The 21,796-nt window shown below is 42.9% G+C and overlaps 1 protein-coding gene across 1 annotated transcript; it reads left to right on the plus strand.

Moving 5' to 3' along the window:
* Window positions 1-2,926: 2,926 nt before the first annotated feature.
* LOC134478890 (uncharacterized) lies at window positions 2,927-20,153 on the plus strand. Its single transcript, XM_087595385.1, has 7 exons — window positions 2,927-2,995; window positions 6,763-6,955; window positions 13,204-13,368; window positions 16,661-16,820; window positions 17,989-18,132; window positions 19,654-19,759; window positions 19,883-20,153. The coding sequence occupies exons 1-6, from the start codon at window positions 2,927-2,929 to the stop codon at window positions 19,709-19,711; spliced, it is 789 nt and encodes a 262-aa protein (XP_087451511.1). The 3' UTR covers window positions 19,712-19,759; window positions 19,883-20,153.
* The last annotated feature ends 1,643 nt before the right edge of the window (window positions 20,154-21,796 follow it).

Here is a 21,796-nt window from a genome sequence, read left to right on the forward strand (position 1 = left end):
GAAGTGCTGTGGTAGAGAGTGCCCTTGTTCTCTCTGGTGGAGCAAGTAACCAAGGTGGGATGGGAAAAGTTGGGGAACTCACAGCTGCTTGTCCTCCAGCCTCAACTGCCAGTGCTTGGCTAGCAAGAAGCCAAAGAGAGTCCAGGGATCTCCTGATTTCCGGATATCATTTTCCTCACGGTGTCCAGGTTGAAGGCTGTGCTCAGCCTTGCCACAAGGCCACTGGACAAGTAGAGCAAGCACAACTGGACTAAGAGCACCCTGGGCTCACACTGGGACCCAGGTCAAATGGCCACAGAGGGGCACCAGGCAGCCTGGCTCCAGCCCCTAGCCCATGGGCACCCAGGCCACAGCTGTTCTGCTAGTCCCTCCTGCCATGAGCGCCACCACCTGGCAGGCTTGCACTCTCTGTCAGGAGCTTTCCCACAAACACAGCTAGCAGCCACTTAATGACCCTCTTTATTCTTGTTAACCATAATGGCTAGTTATGAAGTCTCATTGGGAAAGTGTATTGATAAGATGAAAGCCTTAGAAGAAAACCAGAAAGACTTATAAAAATAAGTACGATGCTGGAGGATGATCCTGACCCACACTGAGCAGAGGGGACACCAGAGCCCTGTAGGGATGCCTGACAACCTAACACGTTGAGCACGCACAGCTCATTAAGTTCCCTGTGAACACACATCTCCTGAGATCTCTCTATTTAATTGGAGGTGATCCTGTCCACCTAACACAGCACCTCATGTGGAATAACAAAAGCCACCTGCAGGAGCTGTGGTGATGACTCACAGGTTAGAGCATCGGCTGTTCTCTCAGAGGAACCACGTGGTCCCTAACAATAATATACAACGGGGAATGAGATTCCTTCTTTTGGACTATGAGGGAAATTCACCCAGGACAGGCCACAGACATATAGTAGAAAAGAAGACCCACTGACATAAATGATAAAACTAAGTCTAATCTGCAACAATAAAAACACAGCATACTTCTGGTCAAGGACAAGAGCATCTATCAAAACCTATTTCCCAACAAGACTTTGAAGGTCAGTATCTCTGGGGTAAATATCGATGCTGTATTGCAAGAAAAGCTGAAGCACATGGTTCTCCATTAGGATGACTTCTGTATTCCATTGTGAATGTTGTCAATTTTCTGCGGCAATTTTTCTGTATATTACTCAATATGTGGTGCATAGGGTCAATAATTGCTGGGGACAACATAGATGACAGGGACTCCCAGCAGCAGGCCAGGATGGAGACATCTCAGCAGCCCACAGCAGCTCTTTGTAAAGACTGGTTGTTCCCATTTCTCCTACCCTTAGCCCTGGACAACGGCTGTATAGATTTCATTTCTGCGTGGCTGCCTTTCAGATGGCCTCGGTGTGCACAATTATTCTATTATATCTGACTTTCCTACTTCCTTCTCCTTCTGCTCTGGTGAATTCTGTGAAACTAGATGTTGCTTGATGTTATGATTCTTAAACAATTGGAAATTGAGACATAGGAGCACAGCACAGCACAGCCCCGATGGCCCAGGTGCATGCTATGTGTTCTTGTTTTGGAAACAATGTAATAACTGCACAATAGATTCCAGATTAATGCTTGACTTGCAAAGAAACTTTAAAGTAATTATTAGAAAATGAATTAGAGCCAGCATTAGGACCCTAAGAAAGGAAAAAGTTATTGCATTAGGAATTAAGTTTTATATAACATTTGAGAGTGGTTCCTGGATAAGAAAGTATAGAATATATAAAATTATATACTAGTCAGAATACGGGGACTCATACAAGAGTCTTTGTGTGCAAGGAAGAGAAAGCTAGCGGAACAACTGATTTAAGGGTTAACTTGATACTTTCTGGTCACCGCCTGGCATCTTTGCTTATGTCATTTGTCATTAGAGCTTCCCAGGAAAATGCAAGTAGCTGACCTCAGAGCTTTGAGCTCTGAAGTATAATAAGTTAAAAGTTAAAGTTTAAATAATAATAAGTTTACAATTATTATTATTTTGGCCACAGGCCTGGGAATAGGGGAAGCTTGAAACTTTGGGCAACAATTGTAATTCTTAGTTCTTTGTGGGATGTGGTTATTCTTTTGAATTTGATTTGGCAATGATTATACAATGTCTTTTTTCTACCTACTTTTGGATTATTAATAAAAGACTGAAGCAAGAGAAAGGCTGGAGAGCATGAGAAGAGAGAATGTGAGGAGTGTATGAAGATTGTGTGTGTGAGTGAAAGGAGAGTGCATGTGGTGTGTGTGAGATATGTGTGAGGTGTGTATGAAGAGTGTGTGTGAGAATGAAAGGGTAATAAAACAAAGGTGTACATGAGTGTGGGAGTTCGAGAAAAGAAAACCACAATAGAAAAAGCAGAGTGCACAAGAGAATGCAGTCTGTGCAGCCCCAAGCTGAGAGAGAGAGAGAAAGAGAGAGACAGAGAGAGAGAGAGAGAGAGAGAGAGTTCAAGCCTTGAAATTGCCTGTCAGTTTGTACCCACAGAGTAGTCTGTATATTTATTAAGCACCTTCCAGATATCCCTGCCTTCAGTTGAGAACCCGGATCCTGTGTCAAGGCTAGACCCCGGCAGTAAGTTGCACCCAACTCGTGGGACTCAGAATTGGAAGAATTGTGTAAGCCCCAAACCCCTTTCCTGATATTTTCGATCTGGAAAGGACCATATGTGAGAGCCATGGTCGCCTCGGCCAAAGAGGAGTGCTGAGAAAGAATAGGTATGAAGTGATATTGTGATAGTTTTATAGTTTTATTATGGGCAAACTGAATCCAGTGAGAGATCTATGTATGAAAAGATTCTTCATAAGGTATTGCTTAAAAAGAGAATTCACTTTGAAAAACAGTAGCTCTCTGATTGTCTCCTCTTCATTTGTTCTGTGAGCTTTTGGTTACCTGATAAAGGGACCTTGGATGAGGCAGCATGGAAAAGCATAGGAAAGGATATAAAACCTGGATTCTGGAACATAAGGATGAGGAAGACGAAGGACAGGTTCCAGAGAAAGCGCTTATGTTCTGGTTTGTGGTGAAACAGGCACTTTCCCAGGCTGAGATAACAGACCTGCCCAACTCATCAGCAGGGTCTGTTTGTAGTACAAACAGTGCTGTGAAGGAAGGAGTGCCTCTACTGTCCAAACAAACCGATAAGAAACAAACTGCTAAGTCATCAAAACCACCGCCTTCACAGTGTATTGTAGATTTAGTAGAGACTTCCTCAGACCCTGAGGAGGACAAGGAGGGAGAGCCTTTAGATCCTGGAGATGAATCTGAGAGAGGATGAGGCAGCTAAATATCGTAATCCTGACTGGGCCCTCTTACGCCTAAGAAAAGGAGTAAGAAAAGAAGCCCCCCTCAGTCCCGTATTCTGCAAGCAGTGTAGAAGGCCAGGGAACAAGGAGAACATTTGATGCTATTTCTAACAGTAAGCATGGAGATCCAGAAATGGGAACTCATCTCCTTTAAACTTGTTAAGGAATGAAAAGAAAATACTTCTAAATATGGCCCTACTTCACCTTATGTCCTCTCCCTTGTGGAAAATCTGGTAGGCATTTGGCTCACTCCTGCAGCCTGATTTATCCTGGCCAGGTCCTGTCTCACAGAGGGACAATTTCTCTTATTTAAAGCTAATTATGAGGATGAGGTTAGATTTCTTTTAGGTGGAAAAGTATCTCTGGGGTAATTGACTTAACTGGGGATAAGACAGTCTGGGCCACTGATCAAAGTGTCTAGGTGGATCTGTGGTCCCTTTGTCAAGAAAAGATCCAGGCAGCTACTCAGCTTGTACAAGAACAACTGGATAACGGTCATATTTAACCCTCCACCAGGCCTTGGAATACACCTATCTTTGTGATTAAGAAAAAATCTGGCAAATGGAGATTGTTACAAGATGTAGGGAAGGGGAATGCAACCAGGGAGGCTGAGGGGCTCTGCAACCAGGACTGCCCTCTCCCACAGAGATTCCCGAAGGATGCTCTGCGTGTGTTATAGATTGCAAGATGTTTCTTTACTATCCCTTTGCATCCAGATGACAGGAAGCCTTTGCCTTTAGTTTACCCTCAACAAATTTACAAAGGCCTTACCAGAGGTTTCAATGGAAAGTGCTCCCACAGGGAATGAAAAATAGTCCCACTTTGTATCAAACATTTGTGGATATGGCTTTGTCTCCCACTCGTCAACAGTTTTCTGAGTTGTTGATTTTTCATTCTATGGATGCTATTTTGATTGCTCATTCTTCCCTGACTTTGCTGAGTCAAGCTTTGGATAACCTTATACAAAGTGTGCGTAAGTATGGGTTAATAGTGGCTCCTGAAAAATTTCAAAAGGATCCCCCATACAATTATTTGGGGAGAATTCTTTATTCTGATCCTATTTCACATGCAGTCTTAAGATTTAGGATGGATAAGTTGAAAACCTTAAATGATTTCCAAAAACTGCTAGGAGAAATCAACTGGATTAGACCTTACGTAAAAATTTCCATTGGCCAATTAAAGCCACTTTTTGATATTTTAAAGAGAGATCATTGTCCCAAATCTCTCTGAGTGTTAACTCAAGAGGGACAAAAGGCTCTGCAGGTGTTTGAGGAGGCCATCCAGGCACAACTCATTGTCAGAATTGATTTATATGAGGCCTGTGAATGTGTTATCCTACATACTTCCCTAACACCCACGGGGGTTATCTGGCAAGAACAAGGACCTTTAGAATGGATCCATTTGCCTGCTCCCTCCCCACGTTTTGATTCCTTATTATGATTTAGTAGCTCAGCTCATTATGGAGGGTAGAGAAGGATTAGGGGATATTGGGTAAAGATTTTGAATTGATTAGAATACCCTGCACCAACACTCAGGTTGAGTGGTTGCTAAATTTTTCTGGTTCCTTTGCATTAGCTTTTGTCTCCTTTAAGGGGCAAGTGTTATATCATGTTCCAAAAAATCCTCTGTTACATTTTCTGAATTGACAACAAGTTATATTTCCTTCTGCCTTCTCTATGGAGCCTTTAGATCAAGGAAAAATATTCTTTATCAATGGTTCTTCAAATGGAAAAGCCATTCGTTATTGTTTCTGAAACTGACACCAGGACCTCCTTTACCTCAGCTCAAAAGACAGAGTTATATGAAGTTATTGAAGTTTTTTCTCATTATTCCTCGATTCATTTTAACCTCTATCCTGACTCTCAAAATGTGTATAGACTCTTCCCTGTTATTGAGATAGCTGTGATCAACACAGACAAAACAACAATTAATACCTTATTACAAAAATTATAACAATTGGTGCGTCAACACTTGATTCCTTGTTTTGTGGGACATACTCGGGCTCACAATAGTCTTCCTGGACCTTTAGTCACAGGAAACTCATATGCAAATTTATTGACTCAGGGTTCGCTTTTAGATGATGTTAGTAGAGCAATCGCCTCCCATGGTATTCACCACCAAAATGCTCAGGCACTGAGATATCAATTTTCTTTGACTAGAGAGGCAGCTCGTCAGATTGTAAAACATTGTTCTGCTTGTCCTACAACACTTCCAGCTTCTCTGCCTGGAGTTAACCCTCAAGGACTCAAGCCTGGAATCCTACGGCAGATGGATGTAATTCATGTTTCATGTTTTGGAAATTTTTCCTTTGTTCAAGTTACGGTTGATACCTTTCTGGAGTTATTTTGGCCACAGCCAGGACGGGAGAAGCATTCAAGGATGTACAGCAGCATTTGTTTACTTCTTTTGCATTTCTTGCCATCCTGCTGCATCTGAAAACTGATAATGGTCCTGCTTATCAATCTAAAGCCTTTGCAAACTTTTGTATTAAATTTGTTATCAGACACACTACAGGCATTCCATATGATCCTCAAGGGCAGGCAATTATTGAGAGATCTAACCAAATATTAAAGACACAAATGGCTAAGGTACAGGGAGGAGAATTAAAATATGTCTCCCCCACTCACTTATTATCATGCTCTTTTTGTAAGTAATTATTTGAATAACCAGATGTACATCTCTCCTGAGAGACACAGCCAGAATACAGCAAATACACAGGCGAATACCAGCAGCAAACCACTGACCTGAGAATGGGACCCCGTTTGAAGGAATCAGAGAAAGGACCGAAAGAGCTGGAGGGGCTTGAGACCCCATATGAACAACGGTGTCAACCAACCAGAGCTTCCAGGGACTAAGCCACTACCCAAAGACTATACATGGACTGACCCTGGGCTCCAACCTCATAGGTAGCAATGAATAGCCTAGTAAGAGCACCAGTGGAAGGGAAGCCCTTGGTCCTGTCAAGGTTGGAGCGCCAGTGAACTGGATTCCTCCGGGGAGGGCGGTAATGGGGAGAGGGTGGGGAGGGGAACACCCATATAGAAGGGTAGGGGCAGGGGTTAGGGGAATGTTGGCCTGGAAATGAGAATGGGAATAACCTTTGAAATGTAAATGAGAAAAACCCAATTTAATTTAGATGGAAGAAAAAGAAGAAAAGGGAAAAAAGGATTCTCAAGGTAGATCTGCAACAGCGCCATTGTGATCCTAGGGAACATCACCATCCCTTAGATTTGCAGAAAGCTGTTTCATCTACGTGGAAGGGATCAGATGTTCTTCTCTCCTCCGCAAGGGGGCATGCATGTGTCTTTCCACAGGATGCCGAGTCACCAGTCTGGATTCCGGACCGCCTCATCAGATCATACAATCCCAGGGCAGAAAAGCAGAAAGTCTCCCCTCAACAACCGTCAGCGAAAGATGAGAGCGGAGCGTGCCTCATTCCTGATGACGCCAGACAGCTCTGAGCAGCGCCTCACTTCTGCTTTCACCAGGCTTCAGCTGCGTGGTCGCTCATCTACCACGCTGTTGCCAACTTGGGATCAGCTTCAAGAATTGGTCTCTGCTGCAAGAGATAGCGTGCTTCCTCTCCGACTCCCAGTTACTCCCTCCAATCTTCTCCTGCTATGCTTTCACTTCTCTTCACCCAGGTAATTATTTTTCTCTATGCTGCTGCCCAAGACTCCTACTGGGCTTATTTACATGACCCTCCCTTGTTTCATGTGGCCCCTTGGGAATTTGGCCTTGTCAAGGTGAGGAGAAAGTAGTTCTTATTTCAAAGAACGAACTTTGACTTGCTACAACTATTCTGGAATCGCTGACTCCCTTCCCACATGCTTTACTGTTAAAAATGACATTAAAGGGTGTTTCTCTTTAGAGGAGAGAGAGTTAATTTCAGAGTCTCCAACTCCTCGAAAATATGCTTGTAGTGACGATTCCACCAGTCAGCGAGACCTTCAGTTTCTAAAATTAGTTTTACCTTTTAAAGGAGGCTTTCATTATTCTCCTCCATCTTCTTCAGGTCCTTTGCCTTCCCTTTTGTTTGCTTGTCAGAATGGCGAGGAGCTGATCTCTGTTTGGGAGAATATTGCTCTTAATGGCTACCCTAAATGGTGGTCTTGCGGTTTTCTCTCCAAAGCTGCGTACTTTACTCCCTTTAGCCCTACAGCTCAAACTTTTAAACTTTTAGATTGGTCTGTTAGTAGTCCAGAACATGATTATCTATGCAATTGAAACAGTATAGGTTTACCAAAGGGGATGCTTCCTTACCGACCTCCCCTGCTAATGCCTGGTTTGCCCCTGGATGGGCTTCCCCTACCTTTCCCCCAATTTTTAATTCCCACTTGCTTCCTGTTCAGCCTGATCTATAGCGTCTTTTGGCTGCTCCTCATAAAGTAACCCTTATTAGACCTCGTTCTGAGGTTAAGAGAGTTTCTGCTTCCGTTTTAACCTGTGTGGCTGCTCCTTTCTCCTTTCTTTCCTCTGAAGAGCGTGGCGATTTTTCCCTTGTCAGGATGGTCATGGTGTTTATCATGTTACTTGCATAAATTGTCAATTATCTAATTGTCTTACTGTTACAAGGAAAAATGTTTTTGTCATAGTAAGACAACCTCCTTATGTACTTTTGCCTGTCTATGTTAATGGGACATGGTTTTTTGATCCTGGCATAGAGGCCATTCATCATGCCTCCTCTGTACTTCGTAGAGGTAGGCGTTTTGTGGTTGCCTTAATTCTGGGTCTTACTGCTCTGATTGGTATAATGTCTCCTTTTGCCTTATCTACTACTTCTTTGGTTAGAGAGGTCCACACTGCTCATCTAAGTTATCTAAGAATGTTAGTATTGCTTTATTGATTCAAGGAAAGATACATGGAGGGTTTGAAGACAGGGCGAATGCTCTAGAAGAGGCAGTTCTTTATATGGGACAAGAAATTCAAAATATTAAGGTTAGATTATTAGTACAGTCATTCTTTGTTTAGAAGGAGTGTGTTACTCCCCTGCCTTATAATGAGCCAGTCCCGCATGCCCATAGCTTATACACTGTCTGCTGGAGTGCAGAACACCCTGCCCTGCCCCGCCCCGCCCCGCCCCGCCCCGCCCCGCCCCGCCCCGCCCCGCCCTGCCCAAAGAGCAAGGGTTAGCTCTGCTCCTGTCAGTCCTGCGAGCCCATAGCTTATACACTGTCTGCTGGAGTGCGGCTTTGCTCTGCCCTGCCCTGCCGTGGTTTGCATTGCCCTGTGGGCTCTCACTTCTTTGGCCAAAGACTTTTGAGATCTGGGCTCACCAAGCCCTGCACTAGGCAACACCTAGAAGCCAGAGCCAAATGAACAGATGCCAGGCTTGGCCCTGGGGACTGGTGTCTCCCCCTCCCCTGAAGTGTTTTCCCCAGTTCACCACTCCAGGTTTACTTTGCAGGGACCCCAGTAGGTGGCAGGCTTGGCTGATCCTCACCTGTGAGCCTGGGATAGTGGTGGGATGTAGGGTTGCTGGAAGACTTTCAGGGAGATGCAGGCCTTTCATAAACTCCTCAACCATCCTGTGCCCTCCCTAGTTCGCTCGCCCCATGGAAGTTGGGAAGCCACTTTTCCCTGTCCTGTGTGACTTTCCCTGCATAGTGAGCTCTCCTGCAGGAGATACTTTCACATGCTTCTTTAAAATCACCTGTTTCTCAGATCTAGATCAGCTGTGAAAACAGGCTTCTCCATGTCAGTGTGCTAGCTCCTCCTCCCAGCTCAGAGCTGCAACACCATAGGATCCTCCAGCCCCAGTGCTGGATGGGTCCCATGGAGGAGTTAGAGCAAAGTGCCCCTTCTGCGAAGTGACTCAGAACAGAAGGCTCAGAAGTGACAGTCAACCCCCAAGTGCTTCTTCCAGGAGAAAGCAACCAGCTCTCCCTTTTAAACAGTTGTTGCCTCACATATGACCCAGCTGTATGACTGGAGAAGATTTCCTGGAGTTTAGTTGCCCAGAGTGTAAGCATTTCATGATTCTAAGACAGCCTCAAATTAAAACCGAAGACTCTTATTTTAAAACTTTTAAAAAATGAATCAAGTATAAAATACCAACATGAAATAATCATAGTGAGAATTGAGCTAATTCCTGTGAAGTCATTTAGTTTTTCATTTTCTGCTTCTATTTTCAAGGCATCTAGAGTAGCACAGTACGAGATCCTAAGGCCTTCTATTATGGTGCTACCCATTCATTCCTGTCTCCTTGAGGACTTCTCAGGTGACTTAAGAAAACCTGATTTCTTTTCAGATTGTCCCCAGCTGGTGTGATCTCTCTGTCGATGGCCCTTGCCAAAAGCTGCAAAGGCAATGCATTGTTTTACGACACAAAATTCCAGACATTAATTTACCAATAAGGTCTCAGGAGTCAGATGCTGTATTTAAGTGAAGCTCCCAACTGTCCTTCCTAATTCACTGTTCCCCCAGAAGAAGAGCACTGTAGCTCTCTCTGCACACTTTCTTAAAAATCCTACAACTGAAAGACTTTCCATTGCCCTACTTATCTTCATTTCCTATCAAGTTGTGCCTTGATCTGCTCTAGACCTAAGTGCCCTTTAGCTTTGCAGTAAAGGTGTGAGGTAGGTGAGCTGAACAGTAATAAAGTCCATGTTCACAGTAAACAAAGAGCTCTTGCATTAAATGTCTGTGCCCTGGCGATGCTATACCACACAATAGTTTTTCATTAAATAATACATTCAGGGAGATCACAGTGTGATCGAATATTTTGTAACATAACTTAATAATGTTCTCTCTATTACATAAGTCAAGTACTATCCTGTGTATTCTGGCCTTTTTCTGTCATGTCTGTGTGCATCACCATGGGAATCCCAAGGAACATCAATCCTGGGCTTTTGAAACTGTTGTATAGGGCCAACCGGGGACCAAAACCACCCAGGAGACTACTGATACTTGACACACATAAAGTCACCTCCCTATTTTCATATAGTTTATGGCAAGAGGTCACCACTGCTGACCATGTCTCATTATCGAACGTGCTTCTAAATGGAAGAGTTGGGGTAAAGGAGGTCACCCCACAAAAGACAAAACACCCATCTCAGATAAACATGTATGGTTTATTGAATCCAAACATACATGAATTTCAGGACACAATTAAAAGTCCTAACCTAAGGATAATAGATAGTGAAGAGAATTGACATTTCCAGTTCATAGGTCCAGTAAACATCTTCAACAAATCATAGCAGAAAACTTCCATAAGGTAAAGAAATAAAAGGCCATAAGGGTACAACAAGCCTAGAGAATGCAAAATTAATTTAACCAGAAAAATTTCCTCCATTCACATAATAATTAAAACACTAAATGCACAGATAAAAGAAAGAATATTAAATGGGTAAAGTATAAATATCCAGCAACAAATGAATTCAGACCTATCTGAATTACACAAGACTTCTCGACAGAGACTCCAAAAGCCAGAAAAAATTGGGCCGATGTAATGCAGACCAAGGCTACTATAACCAGCATAATTCGCAATCACCATAAATGGAGAAACCAAGATATTTCACAACAAAACCAAATTTAAACAATATTTTTCTTTAAGAGAGCACAACAGAGGATAATAGGAGGAAAACTTCAAGACAGTGAGCTAAACTGTACCCAAGAAAAACCAAGAAACTAATCATCTCTCAATAATTTCAAAAAAGAGAAGCACACAAACATAATTTCACCAATAACTAGAAAAAGAAGAGAAAGCAGCAATCATTGGTCTTTAATATCTAAACAGACCTTCTGTCACCAATCCCCCAACTCCTAGGGACCAAACTGCCAGCCAAAGGATATACAAGGATGGGTCTATGGTTCTAGGTCACTGTGTAGAAGAGGAGTGACTTAAGTGGCATCCATGTGGTGGGAGGTCATTGACTATGCTGAGGCCTGTTGCCCCACCAAAAGGAGGTCCTAGAGGTGTGAGGTGGGAATGGATATGTGTGGGTGGGGGATACTGTCATATAGGCAAAGCTGAGCAGAAATGGGATGTAAGATTTGATGAGGGGAGTCTGGAAACTGGGACAACATTGGAAATATAAATAAATAAAATAACCAATTAATAAAATATAGCCACAAATAAAATAAAAAGCAAAAAGGTAAAAGAATAATTACATCAAAATAAAACAAAAGAAATCCCTGTAGTGGATTGGCCTAATTCTTCTTGTGTTTAATGCTAATTTGTGGAACTCAAGACTGGCAAATCCCCAAAAGCTGACCCTGCTCCCAGTTAACTGTGATTTTAAAGAAGCCAACAGCCAACAGCTGCACAGCAGAGAGACTGGGGAGGTGAGCTTTGAGGGCTTTGCTAGAGAGGATCATGAGGAGGGAAGAAGGAAGAAGAAGCTGCCAGAGAATAAAGGAAGAACGTGTGTGATGGAGAGGAGAGAGGAAGAGGACAGCAGCCATGGTTAAGGGAGAGGAGCGCCTGGTCCTGAGGGCTGTCCAAGGGGAACAAAGAGCAGCCAAGATGCTACACAGTCAGTAAGAGTTGAGCGTTATTGTTTGGAAAGTAAATCTGATACCATGGAGGGCAGGCAGCTGCCCAGCTACTGTGCTGACTAATGCACACTAAAAATAAATTTAACACAATATGTATAACCGGTAAGACAGCTCTGTAGAGGATCCTAAAAGGAATACTTTAGTTTGAAGGGAAGGATAAAATACTATAGAAAACAGGAAATAATTTAATAAAACTACAACAGTCAATCAAAAGAAGCCAATAAAAACCACAAAAATTAACAAAATGACAAAATTTAATACATAGGTTTAAATAATATTTGCATGTCACTAAACTCAATTCCCCAGTAAACAGACATACATTTAGCCAGAAACAGGATCACCATCATGAGAGATGTAGAGGATATACTAGGGAAACAGACCTAAGACACAGGTCCCTATAGCAATTCTGTGCAGTTTCTCTATCAATAAAAATCAGCAAGTTCTAGAGTTAAATGTCTGTGTTAGTGCTGACCTACACCGCCAGACATATATTTTCTTTTAAGTAAATAACAAATCTTGGGGCTTACAATGTAATCAAATATCCTGAAACGTGAGTTTGCAGTGTTCCCTACACTTTTTAAATCAAGTACTTTGACTACCATTTTGGTTGTGTCCAATCCTGACTGAGTGCATCATCAAGGGAATCCCAAGGGAAATCAGAAATGGGTTCTTGAAGCTGTTACACAGGGCCAGTATAGACCTAAGTACGTACCACAGAGGAAACCTTGATTCTTATCACAAGGGATCATTCACCATCCCTCTTGTCACATAACTTATGGCAAGATGTCACCTCTCCTGACCTTAGCTTCTTCTCCTAAATGCTGCTGAAGGGAAGATTTGGTGTCAAGAGGTCTGGACTCAAACCACAGGAACACTGAATTCATTTAAATAGGTGTAGTTCATTGAATGCACACACCAATACAGTTCAACCAGAGCAATAGCTCACAACTGTGTACTGGACATTGCTAGGCCCAGCTCATTGCAAGATCCACATGGGCTCACGCACAACGGCTGTAAATGTTGATGTCTATGGGCCCTGACTCAGGACATTTTACACATAATTGTTCCTATTTTCCTTGAATCTGATGGGTCCTATGGGAAGCTTATAGTTGGGGAACTTGTTAAGATTAACAAACCTCATAATATACAGAACATAACAGGGTATGTGACCAGCACCACACAGTTCAGTGTCAGATTTTTTTGTTTTGTGTTAGCTTGTTTTCAGCATCCATGATGTGGAGGCGTATTACAGCACAATAGGAAAGAGCTGGCTGCTGTGTAACAAATTTGCCACTGTTAAGGTAGGTGTGGGGGCAAGACCTCAGCAGGGAAGGAGATGATGTGTTTGATAACTGAAAGGAGCTGCCTCAGCTGTGTTTCTCTGCCTGCTCAGTGCCCATTCAACATCACTTGGTCCCTGAAGAGGAACTCAAGGTCTGCCCCCCTGCTGCCTGTGAGCCAGGAGTAGGCACAGAAAGGCATGGCCACAGCGCTGGTTTCCAATTCCTCAGTAATGCTGGATTTCCACTAACGTACGTGGATACACAAATACAGTGTGGTAAGTTACAATACATACTAATCATTTCTTACATAGGGCAGCAGTTGATTGACTACAACTAATTCTATTTAAAAGAGAAAGAAACCTGGCTCTTGTGGAAATATACAAAGAAATATCTACGATGCTGGGGAATGAATTCTGCCATGGACTGAACTCAGAATGGGGGGGGGGGTGGTTGGAAGAAAGATGCATGGTTAAATAGCCCACCAGGTTCACATTGTGTCAGCTTGATTTAATCTAAGGACAAAAAGTGGAGTATCTCTGATGGCTTTCTTTTTAACCCTTGAAAGGTTCCCTGGGGACTGGCCTCAGTACTTCATACTTCTTGCTGGGGCAACAATGCTCAAGGAAGCTTGAGATTGTCATAGGCACAGTATTATGCTAGATATACAGAGTAGATAATACTAAGATGTTCAGATGGTGGTATCCATTTGTATGCACTCTTAATGTGGACCTAAGGAAAGAGAGATCAAGGTCCTTACAATAGAAAGATCAGTTCCATTTTTTTCTACCATTCCAAACTGAACGACTGGTAGGGAGAGAATGGTAGATAATTGAGAATTCATAGATGATGCTTTGAATGAAGAGTGGGTTTCTGCGCTGGTTTTAGACAGGGTCTCAAGTATCGCATGTTGCCCTCTACCTGGTTGGCCAGGTTCTCTTTGAGCTCAGATAAACTTCCTTCCACTTTCCAATACATAGGCTTACAAGAGTAGCCTCCAAGGACTGTGAGGACAGCATTAGCCTGTGACAGTTGAGGTGTGCAACCCACAACTATAGTTTTAGCCACGATTTTCCATGTCTACCAGCTATTTCAGATTGTTGCTGTTATATGCCTGACAATCAAGGACGCAGAAAAATAACCTGATAGAGAACAAGGGCATGGTGATCACATCCTTGCCTCTTCTGTATGTTCGGGATGAGGTTTGTTAAAATTCCAATATTGCAAAAAGCTTTATATAGGGCCCATCACATTAAGGGTCTCTGTTCACTGTTCTATCTAAAATGGCCCAATCAGAACTGACCACCAGATAACACTTCCTGCAATCTTCATATGAGAGAGAAGCTTGAGCTTTTTGTTTTGATTTTTTCTTTTCTCTTTCTTTCTTATTTTTTGCTATATAAGTTGAGAGAAAGAGAGTTGGGGCCATGAATTTGCTCCCAAAATTTGAACTACGGATGTGATCAATCAGTGTTTAGTGTGTGCATTCTATAAAGTATTCATTCTTTACTATGATAGATGCTTCTGTGTTTGGTGGGGTGGCCATTTCCCAGTGTACAGGTACTGGGACCTTGCTCTATCCACTTAATGATGTTTATAGCCTCATTTTAGTTGTTTATGTGCACCCCCTATGTCTCTTGACTATTTTATTTTTCTGATAGAAGCTCATGGTACATCTTACTCAGGCCTGTGAGCAGTGCTCCTTTGGTGACCTTGGTGCAGAGAGGAGAACCCCACAAGCAGCATGAGGTTCCGTTCACTGGTGGCTCCAATCTTGCACTTTCCTCTGCCAACTGGTCTCCACACTTTTCCTAGCACCATAAAGACTTCAACTCTTTCTCCTAGGAATTTATTGGCAATTGTCAATTGTTAAGCACATGACTTCATGAGTGTTCCCCTAATACACACCCATGTTGTAACCTACCATGGAGACTATTTCTTGATGTGATATAAACCACCTGTACATAATGAGTCAAGAGAACTTTTGACTGCATATTCAAGCTGGTGTGAAATCTCAGGAAGTTTTAATGGCTAACATTGGTGAATGAGGACAATTTGAGTTATGATGAGACATTTTGGGGCAAGATATGGAAGGAAACATTCATTTAGATGCATAGGAATTACTAAGGTTGTTTTATAATCAAGCCTTGAGGAAAATTTGGCTTTGGAAGCAGGAGATTCCCAGTGGCTCTGCCCTGGGAAAGCCTCCTGGAAAGGGCCCCTCAGCTTATGCTCAGTACAGGGAGATTATTATCAGGAAACAAAATCTGCTCCCCATGACATCAGCTGTCTTTTCTTGGACATTCTATTATCTCCTAGAGAGTTCTTGGCATCCTCTGTGATGTCACCAGTGTTGTAGTGATGACCAGTGCCCTAGTTTCTCTCATACTGAGTCTGGCGGTTACAACCTAAGACATGTTTTCCCATCTTAGGAAGCGTTTTGGGAGGGGGATCGTCGATTCTGGAGAGACTAGAGTGAAGGAGTCTGGCCTTTCGTCTCAAAGTAATGGTGGACAAAGACAGGACTTCTGGGGAATGTCAAGTAAGCCATGGGCAGTATATTTTGAGCTTCCTGTCAGGGGGGTGGAGGCTTAACCTTACCTTTCTAGCAATGGGCCACAACAACTGGAGCATCTGAAAAGGAATTGAATTTCCATGAATATTACAATTCTTAAAGTCAAGGATTTCAGACCTTTAGTTTCCCCATCCCCACTGGGAGGATATGGTAATGCCAATGCTATTATACTGTGAACTTCTGGCCTTTACTTTTCAGTTCATTTGTTATGTTACATTGATATAATAACACCATCAGGAGTCATGGAGGGTCCACCTTTTCTGAGTTTAGACAGGGCAGCAATGTATTTCACTATCATTGCTTCTTTAAATACAGTGGATATCTGACAGTAGGAACAGGGAGAGAATTGTGCTCCAGGCAATAACCTTATGTTCTTACACCTCCTCTGATTTCTTCTAACTGGCAGGGTCATCGTTAGCTTTATATATTTGAGGTTGTGTGTTACATTTTTCTAAAATACCAAAACTATTTGGAACGGGTAGACCAAGATTCAGCCTGTAACCTACTCTCATTTCTGGAGCGTTTGGTGTATCAAATAGGGGCCCTGATATGTCTGTTGACCATGTCCTCCCTGGAAATGCTTTTTAAATCCGAAGTTGTTCACGTAGAGTATCAGGGTAGGACATCTGAGAGTCTCCAATCATTCAAGTTTTGTGGATGGTGAATTTATCATCTGAGTTCTGAAACCACAGGGGTGAGGGTCCTGAAACCAAGTTGTACCCTGTTCAGCTGATAATAATCCTGGAGAAGCCATCTCCGTGGTACATGTAAGCACGTGATGTCCGGCATAGGGCATACCTGGCTGCTTACATCTCTTGGTCTCTATAGAGTAGTGGGAGAACTGAGATCCACTGAGGAGGCCTCTTAAGCATAGACCAATCGCCTAGCAGTGACACTGGGTTCCAGGCTTGTTCTCCTGTTTAGGCCTCACTGTGGTCTATGTACACTCTATGCATTCTCCCCATGCAGGTTCACTTGTGTTCTTCTACCTACAGACGCTGGGAGAGAAACATCATCCCCTGGCACTGACCTAAGGGAGAAGCAGGCCAAGAAGGAAAAGGAGAGGCTGATTGAAGAGCTGCAGCTCATTACCGAAAAGAGAAATGACCTGAGAGATCGCCTGAGGTTCCTGACAGAGAGATCCATGAAGAACAGGTATGAATCGCTCCAAATGCTCTTGTTTCATTCCTGGGTCTGCAAGGTCACCTTCATCTTCTCCTATTAAGGTTTTGGGTTCAAGAAAGCTGTGCCTCCCTATCCACCCTGTGCTAAACCTCACCTCCCATAAAGAGGAGATTCAGAACCTGACCCTGAGGAGCGAGATGGAAAATGGACTCATCTGCTTCCATTTATTGAAAAGCAGAACTTGTGGTCTGAATGAAGAATTCAGGGATAAAGTCAGGGAGAGTGAGTGTCTAGTGTGCATTTGCAAAGCCCTTGAGCTGGTGGCTTTGCAAGATTGTAATTGCAGTGAGTTTATGGTGAGTCTCTGTACTTGCTAGGCAGGGGACTGAGTGCTGGAAGATCCAGGCAGCAGCCTGAGGGGCCTGGTCCCACACTGTTCATCTCAATGCTTGACGAGAAAGTCTCAGGCTCAGGCCTGTTTGTTCTTGTCTGTGTGTCTTGCCCTCTGAGACAGCAATGGTGCATGCATTTCTCCTGGTTCTCACACTGCTCTCTGTTTCCATATTTCTCTTTCTCTTTCTATGACTGTTTACATTTCTCTTTTTTGTGGGGATGTCTCATTCTGTGAGTCTGTGTGTGCATATATCCAAATGCGTATGGACAACTTTTATATGTTTATATTTCCCTCCACACTGGAATCTAGGGGTCTATGTCTTGGCCTGAGTATTTACCTGTAACTCTTTCATGGTGATGTAAATGCTTTGTTCTGGGAGCCCCACTGTCAACAGCACAGTTCTTTGCCTATGTGGACACGTTTGTCTGTATATTTGTATTATTTGTGCAGATTATAATTTTGTGGTGATATATGTTCTATTATCAAAACAGGAAAAAAGAAATCACAGGTTTTGGGTGTGTTGGGGTCGGGGAGCATGGAGAGGTGTGGCCTAGGCTCTTGATAGCTTAACTGGATTGACTGCAGATTTCCTCTTGATTGAACAAAGGGAGCCAGGGAAGCCTCCATCTGGATGCCGAGATTCTGGTGTCCTGGACGCAGAAAAACACGTTTCTGAAGCTGAAGAAGATCCCAATATGTAGAATTCAGAAGGTGTCCTTCCAGGACTGGGGTAGTACAGGACCCACCCTGAGTTCATATATTCCTAAATGCTGGTGTTCATAGTATTCTATCATTTGGGGCCAGGCCACACTTCAGGCCAAATCCATATTATGAAGACCTGGAGAGAATGGAGGAGGCGGTCATGTCAATTCTGCACAACTTAGAGATGGAGAACACTGTGATCCATGAGAACAACCAGAAGCTGAAGAAGGAGATTACCTTCTCTAGGTAAGTCCTGGTCAGAAAGCCTATCACCTGTGGAATGGCCATTTCTGACTTTCTTTGTTCTGGATTGGACACTCTTCAACTCTGATTCTATCTCTTGTGCTGTTCACACATCAGTGTGCCAGGGTAATTAGGACTCAGTTTTCAGATCCATAAAAGACTGATCCTCATCCCAGGATTGTCTAGGCATCTTCAGAAGGCTCTAGATAGAACAGCACTGATTGAAGTCAGCAGAAGGTTATTAGGCTGACCTGGACCTATGGTGTCATACCAGGTTTTACAAAATTCAGTGTGTAGACCACATGGTTAGAATGACCTTCTCTTGGTTCTACTGACCTCCTTTGAGGGTGTTGGCCCACTACTAATTGATGTTGCCCCCATGCATTGGGCTTTCACGGATAGTTGTAGATCCATGTTCTTTCTCAGAGATGTGGACACTAATTGGTGCTCAGGCCAAACAAACAATTTATTCTTCCCCAAATTAACTCTTTGTGATTTGTGCAGCAGCCTTATATGTATCAAGATGCATTTTATTAAGTCTTCATGGGTATCTGGGACCTGGTAGTGTTAGTGGGACTTGGGAGTGGGAATGGGAGAAAGGGGCAGCATGATCTTACTATGCAGACTGTATTTCCAGAAACCTGCTCAGCCAGCTCCTGATGGAGAACACATGCAGGAAGAAGTTGGTCCCACTGAAGCAGGGAGCAAGGAGGGACATCTTGAGTGTGCACTGAACCAGAAATATTTGGTTGACTTCAACAAGAAAGATAAAGACCAGCAACGTCCAGACCCAGCATCATCAGATAGGGACGAGCAGCTGTGTTAGCTTAACAATATCTGATAAAATTTGCCAATTTGATACATCTTTGCTCTCTCCTACCACCTTTCTAATTTACACTCACAACCAGCCAACCACCTCATGTAATGGAATTGTTCATTGCTCTGCCTATGCACAAGTATTCTGGGAAGTTAAACACTTTTCAGAAACTGAATTATTTTGCAAGTATATATTGCTGATCTTTTTGAAGCTGCAGTCTAGAAATGGTGACAGATGAATAACATACCTCATTATTGCATATCCATGTGATAGATTAGATCCTATGTAGAGTTTTGAACAAGTTCTTGGTTCTTTGACAAATGACACTCTGTGGTCATGTGACTTCTTGTGTAGGAAGCACCTTTCCGGGATAAGAACAAGTGCAAATGTCAAATTAGTACTTGTCATTGGCTTTATCCTTTTTGACATATGGACGTCTACTTTCTTCCTGCAACCCGATGAGGTCTCTTGCCGTTGCCCTGTTCTTGGTTTGCACTGGTATAAGTCTGGGTCCCAGATTGGCAGCCCACATTACTGTGAGTCTTGCTGGAGATTTTGCCCTGCCCACAGAGTTAGCAACAATGATATCACTTAAAATGTCCATGTCGATTGTCCAATAGAACTGAGGTGTTAGAAGGCAGCATTCTGACAGCTGGCTTGCATTTCCCCACCAAATCAGTATCTGAAAAACTTCCTTCCTCTCCTAGGTCTCAGAAAGTGCAAGACAGCTGGAATTGGACACACACCAGTAAGAGAGCTTCCTGAACAATAAGTTGCTTTCTCAGGAGTCCCTGATGACCAACACCCTGAATGGTAACAACAGTTTTTGGAAGAGTATTCATCCTCTGAATTAATTTGTCATTTCTTAGAGACCCTAAATTTATATATCACTAAGCCAGCCTGACTGATTGAGTTCTTACTCACTTTCTTCTTCAGAAAACACCACTTGAGAGACACCTTGGGGGACCACCTTTCATTATGTGTGCTAGAGGAGACACAGCAATACATCTGTGCTTCTACATGTTCGTTAAGAATCTGCTTTTAGAAATATTTTTGTTATGATTTTAATTGAAGTTTTCTTTTTGTTGTTTCATATTTGTATGTTCTTGTTACTATTTTTATTTTCAAATATTTTTAAATATTTTTATTCATTTTAATCCTGTTTTGTTATAAAAATGTATTCGTTATGAATAAAAATTGAATTCTATCTCTTGACTCTTAAGACCATCATTCTTATTAAAGGGTTCTGTCCCCTCCTGTGGACCTAGAACTGACAGCTACAGATGGATCTCTGCATGTTCCATGGAGCCTGGCCTAATAAGTGAATTCAAAGTCACCAAGGGGTACCCAGTGTGACAGTGTCTTTTGGATAATGTGGCTGTTTCTCTGACACACACTTTATGATGTAATCACTGACACACTTTACCCAATTGTTAGGGTCCATGTGGTTCTTCTGAGAGAGCAGCAGATGCTCTACCCTGTGAGTCATCCCCACAGCTCCTGCAGGTGGCTTTTGTTATTCCACATGAGGTGCTGTATTAGGTGGACAGGATCACCTACAATTAAATAGAGAGATCTCAGGAGATGTGTGTTCACAGGGAACTTACTGAGCCGTGGGTGCTCAGTGTGTTAGGTTGTCAGGCATCCCTACAGGGCTCTGGTGTTCCCACTGCTCATTGTGGGTCAGGATCATCCTCCAGCATCACTTAGTTTCCATAATAGAGCAGATCTTTTACCTATTATCAATGATGACCACATGTATTATGCACATCTGATAAAATACAGAACAGAAACTAGCTTCCTCTAGGCCAGCTTGACATAATCAGTTTTTTGATTGTTAACAAGAAAATTATTTTTATCTGAGCCATTTAGGGAGGAACCTCAAGAACATCCATAGTGAATGTAGCCTGCAGCTGTGAACACAGGTTTCTTTTGGAGAGCAGGCCTGTGCAAGCCCAACCGAGGTGGGACAGTTCAAGCTACCCTTTTTCCATGGCCAATCCGGTATCATATTGAGATGTATTTTTTCCAGGTGACTGATTTCCAATTTATGGAATTGATCTAACTTACTGAGAGTGGAGGTGAGTCAGAGAGTTAAAGTACAGAAGGAATAATCCAGTATGTCCACAAAAGCTTGCTGTCACCCCAGGGCTTTTAAAAGCTCAGCAGCTAGAGAAGCAATGTAGTATTTGGTTATTCTCATGCTTGGGTCTAGTCATTCATTATAAGCTGAACATAACACAAAAAGAGTCATCTGTGTCACAATAGAAGCTAGTTGTAACTAGATTCACCCCCACACTATCACATCACTACCGGATTTGAAGTTCTCAGTTACTATCTAAGACCCTGGAAGAGGCCTGGGTCTTGCTACACAAACTCATGATTTATGTCTTCATGACACTGTGTGCTTTGTTCTGTTAATGCTGCCATTGGCATACAACACCTTGGATACTTTGTGCTGACATCTGTGACCTGAGACAATAGTTCATGCCATGCCTAACCTGAATAAACTGTCCTTAGAGTACAGTGTGGTATGAGGGGCCTTCTTTTCCTATGAGATAGCAAAACATTACCACTCTTCAGTCAAGTCTGTCAGCCATTGTCCAGTGCCTGTCTTGAGATGTCCAACTTTTCAGCTGAGAGTCTTCATCCAGGCTGCTCTGTAACTTTGTAGAAGATTAATAGGTTCCAGCCCTAGGATTTAATTCAGTGTGACTGTACATGCCGAACATGCTCAAAGCCCTGTGATCCACCCTAGCCCTCTGTGCTTTAGAGAAAGAAAATAAAGAACCACATTGCACTTGAAGTTTCTCCTCCAACAAAAGGAGAGCCTGCATAGGGCCTTTAAGT

The sequence above is a fragment of the Rattus norvegicus genome, chromosome 19 (assembly GCF_021556685.1).
Source record: "Rattus norvegicus strain SHRSP/BbbUtx chromosome 19, alternate assembly SHRSP_T2T, whole genome shotgun sequence".
NCBI classification, from domain to species: Eukaryota; Metazoa; Chordata; class Mammalia; order Rodentia; family Muridae; genus Rattus; species Rattus norvegicus.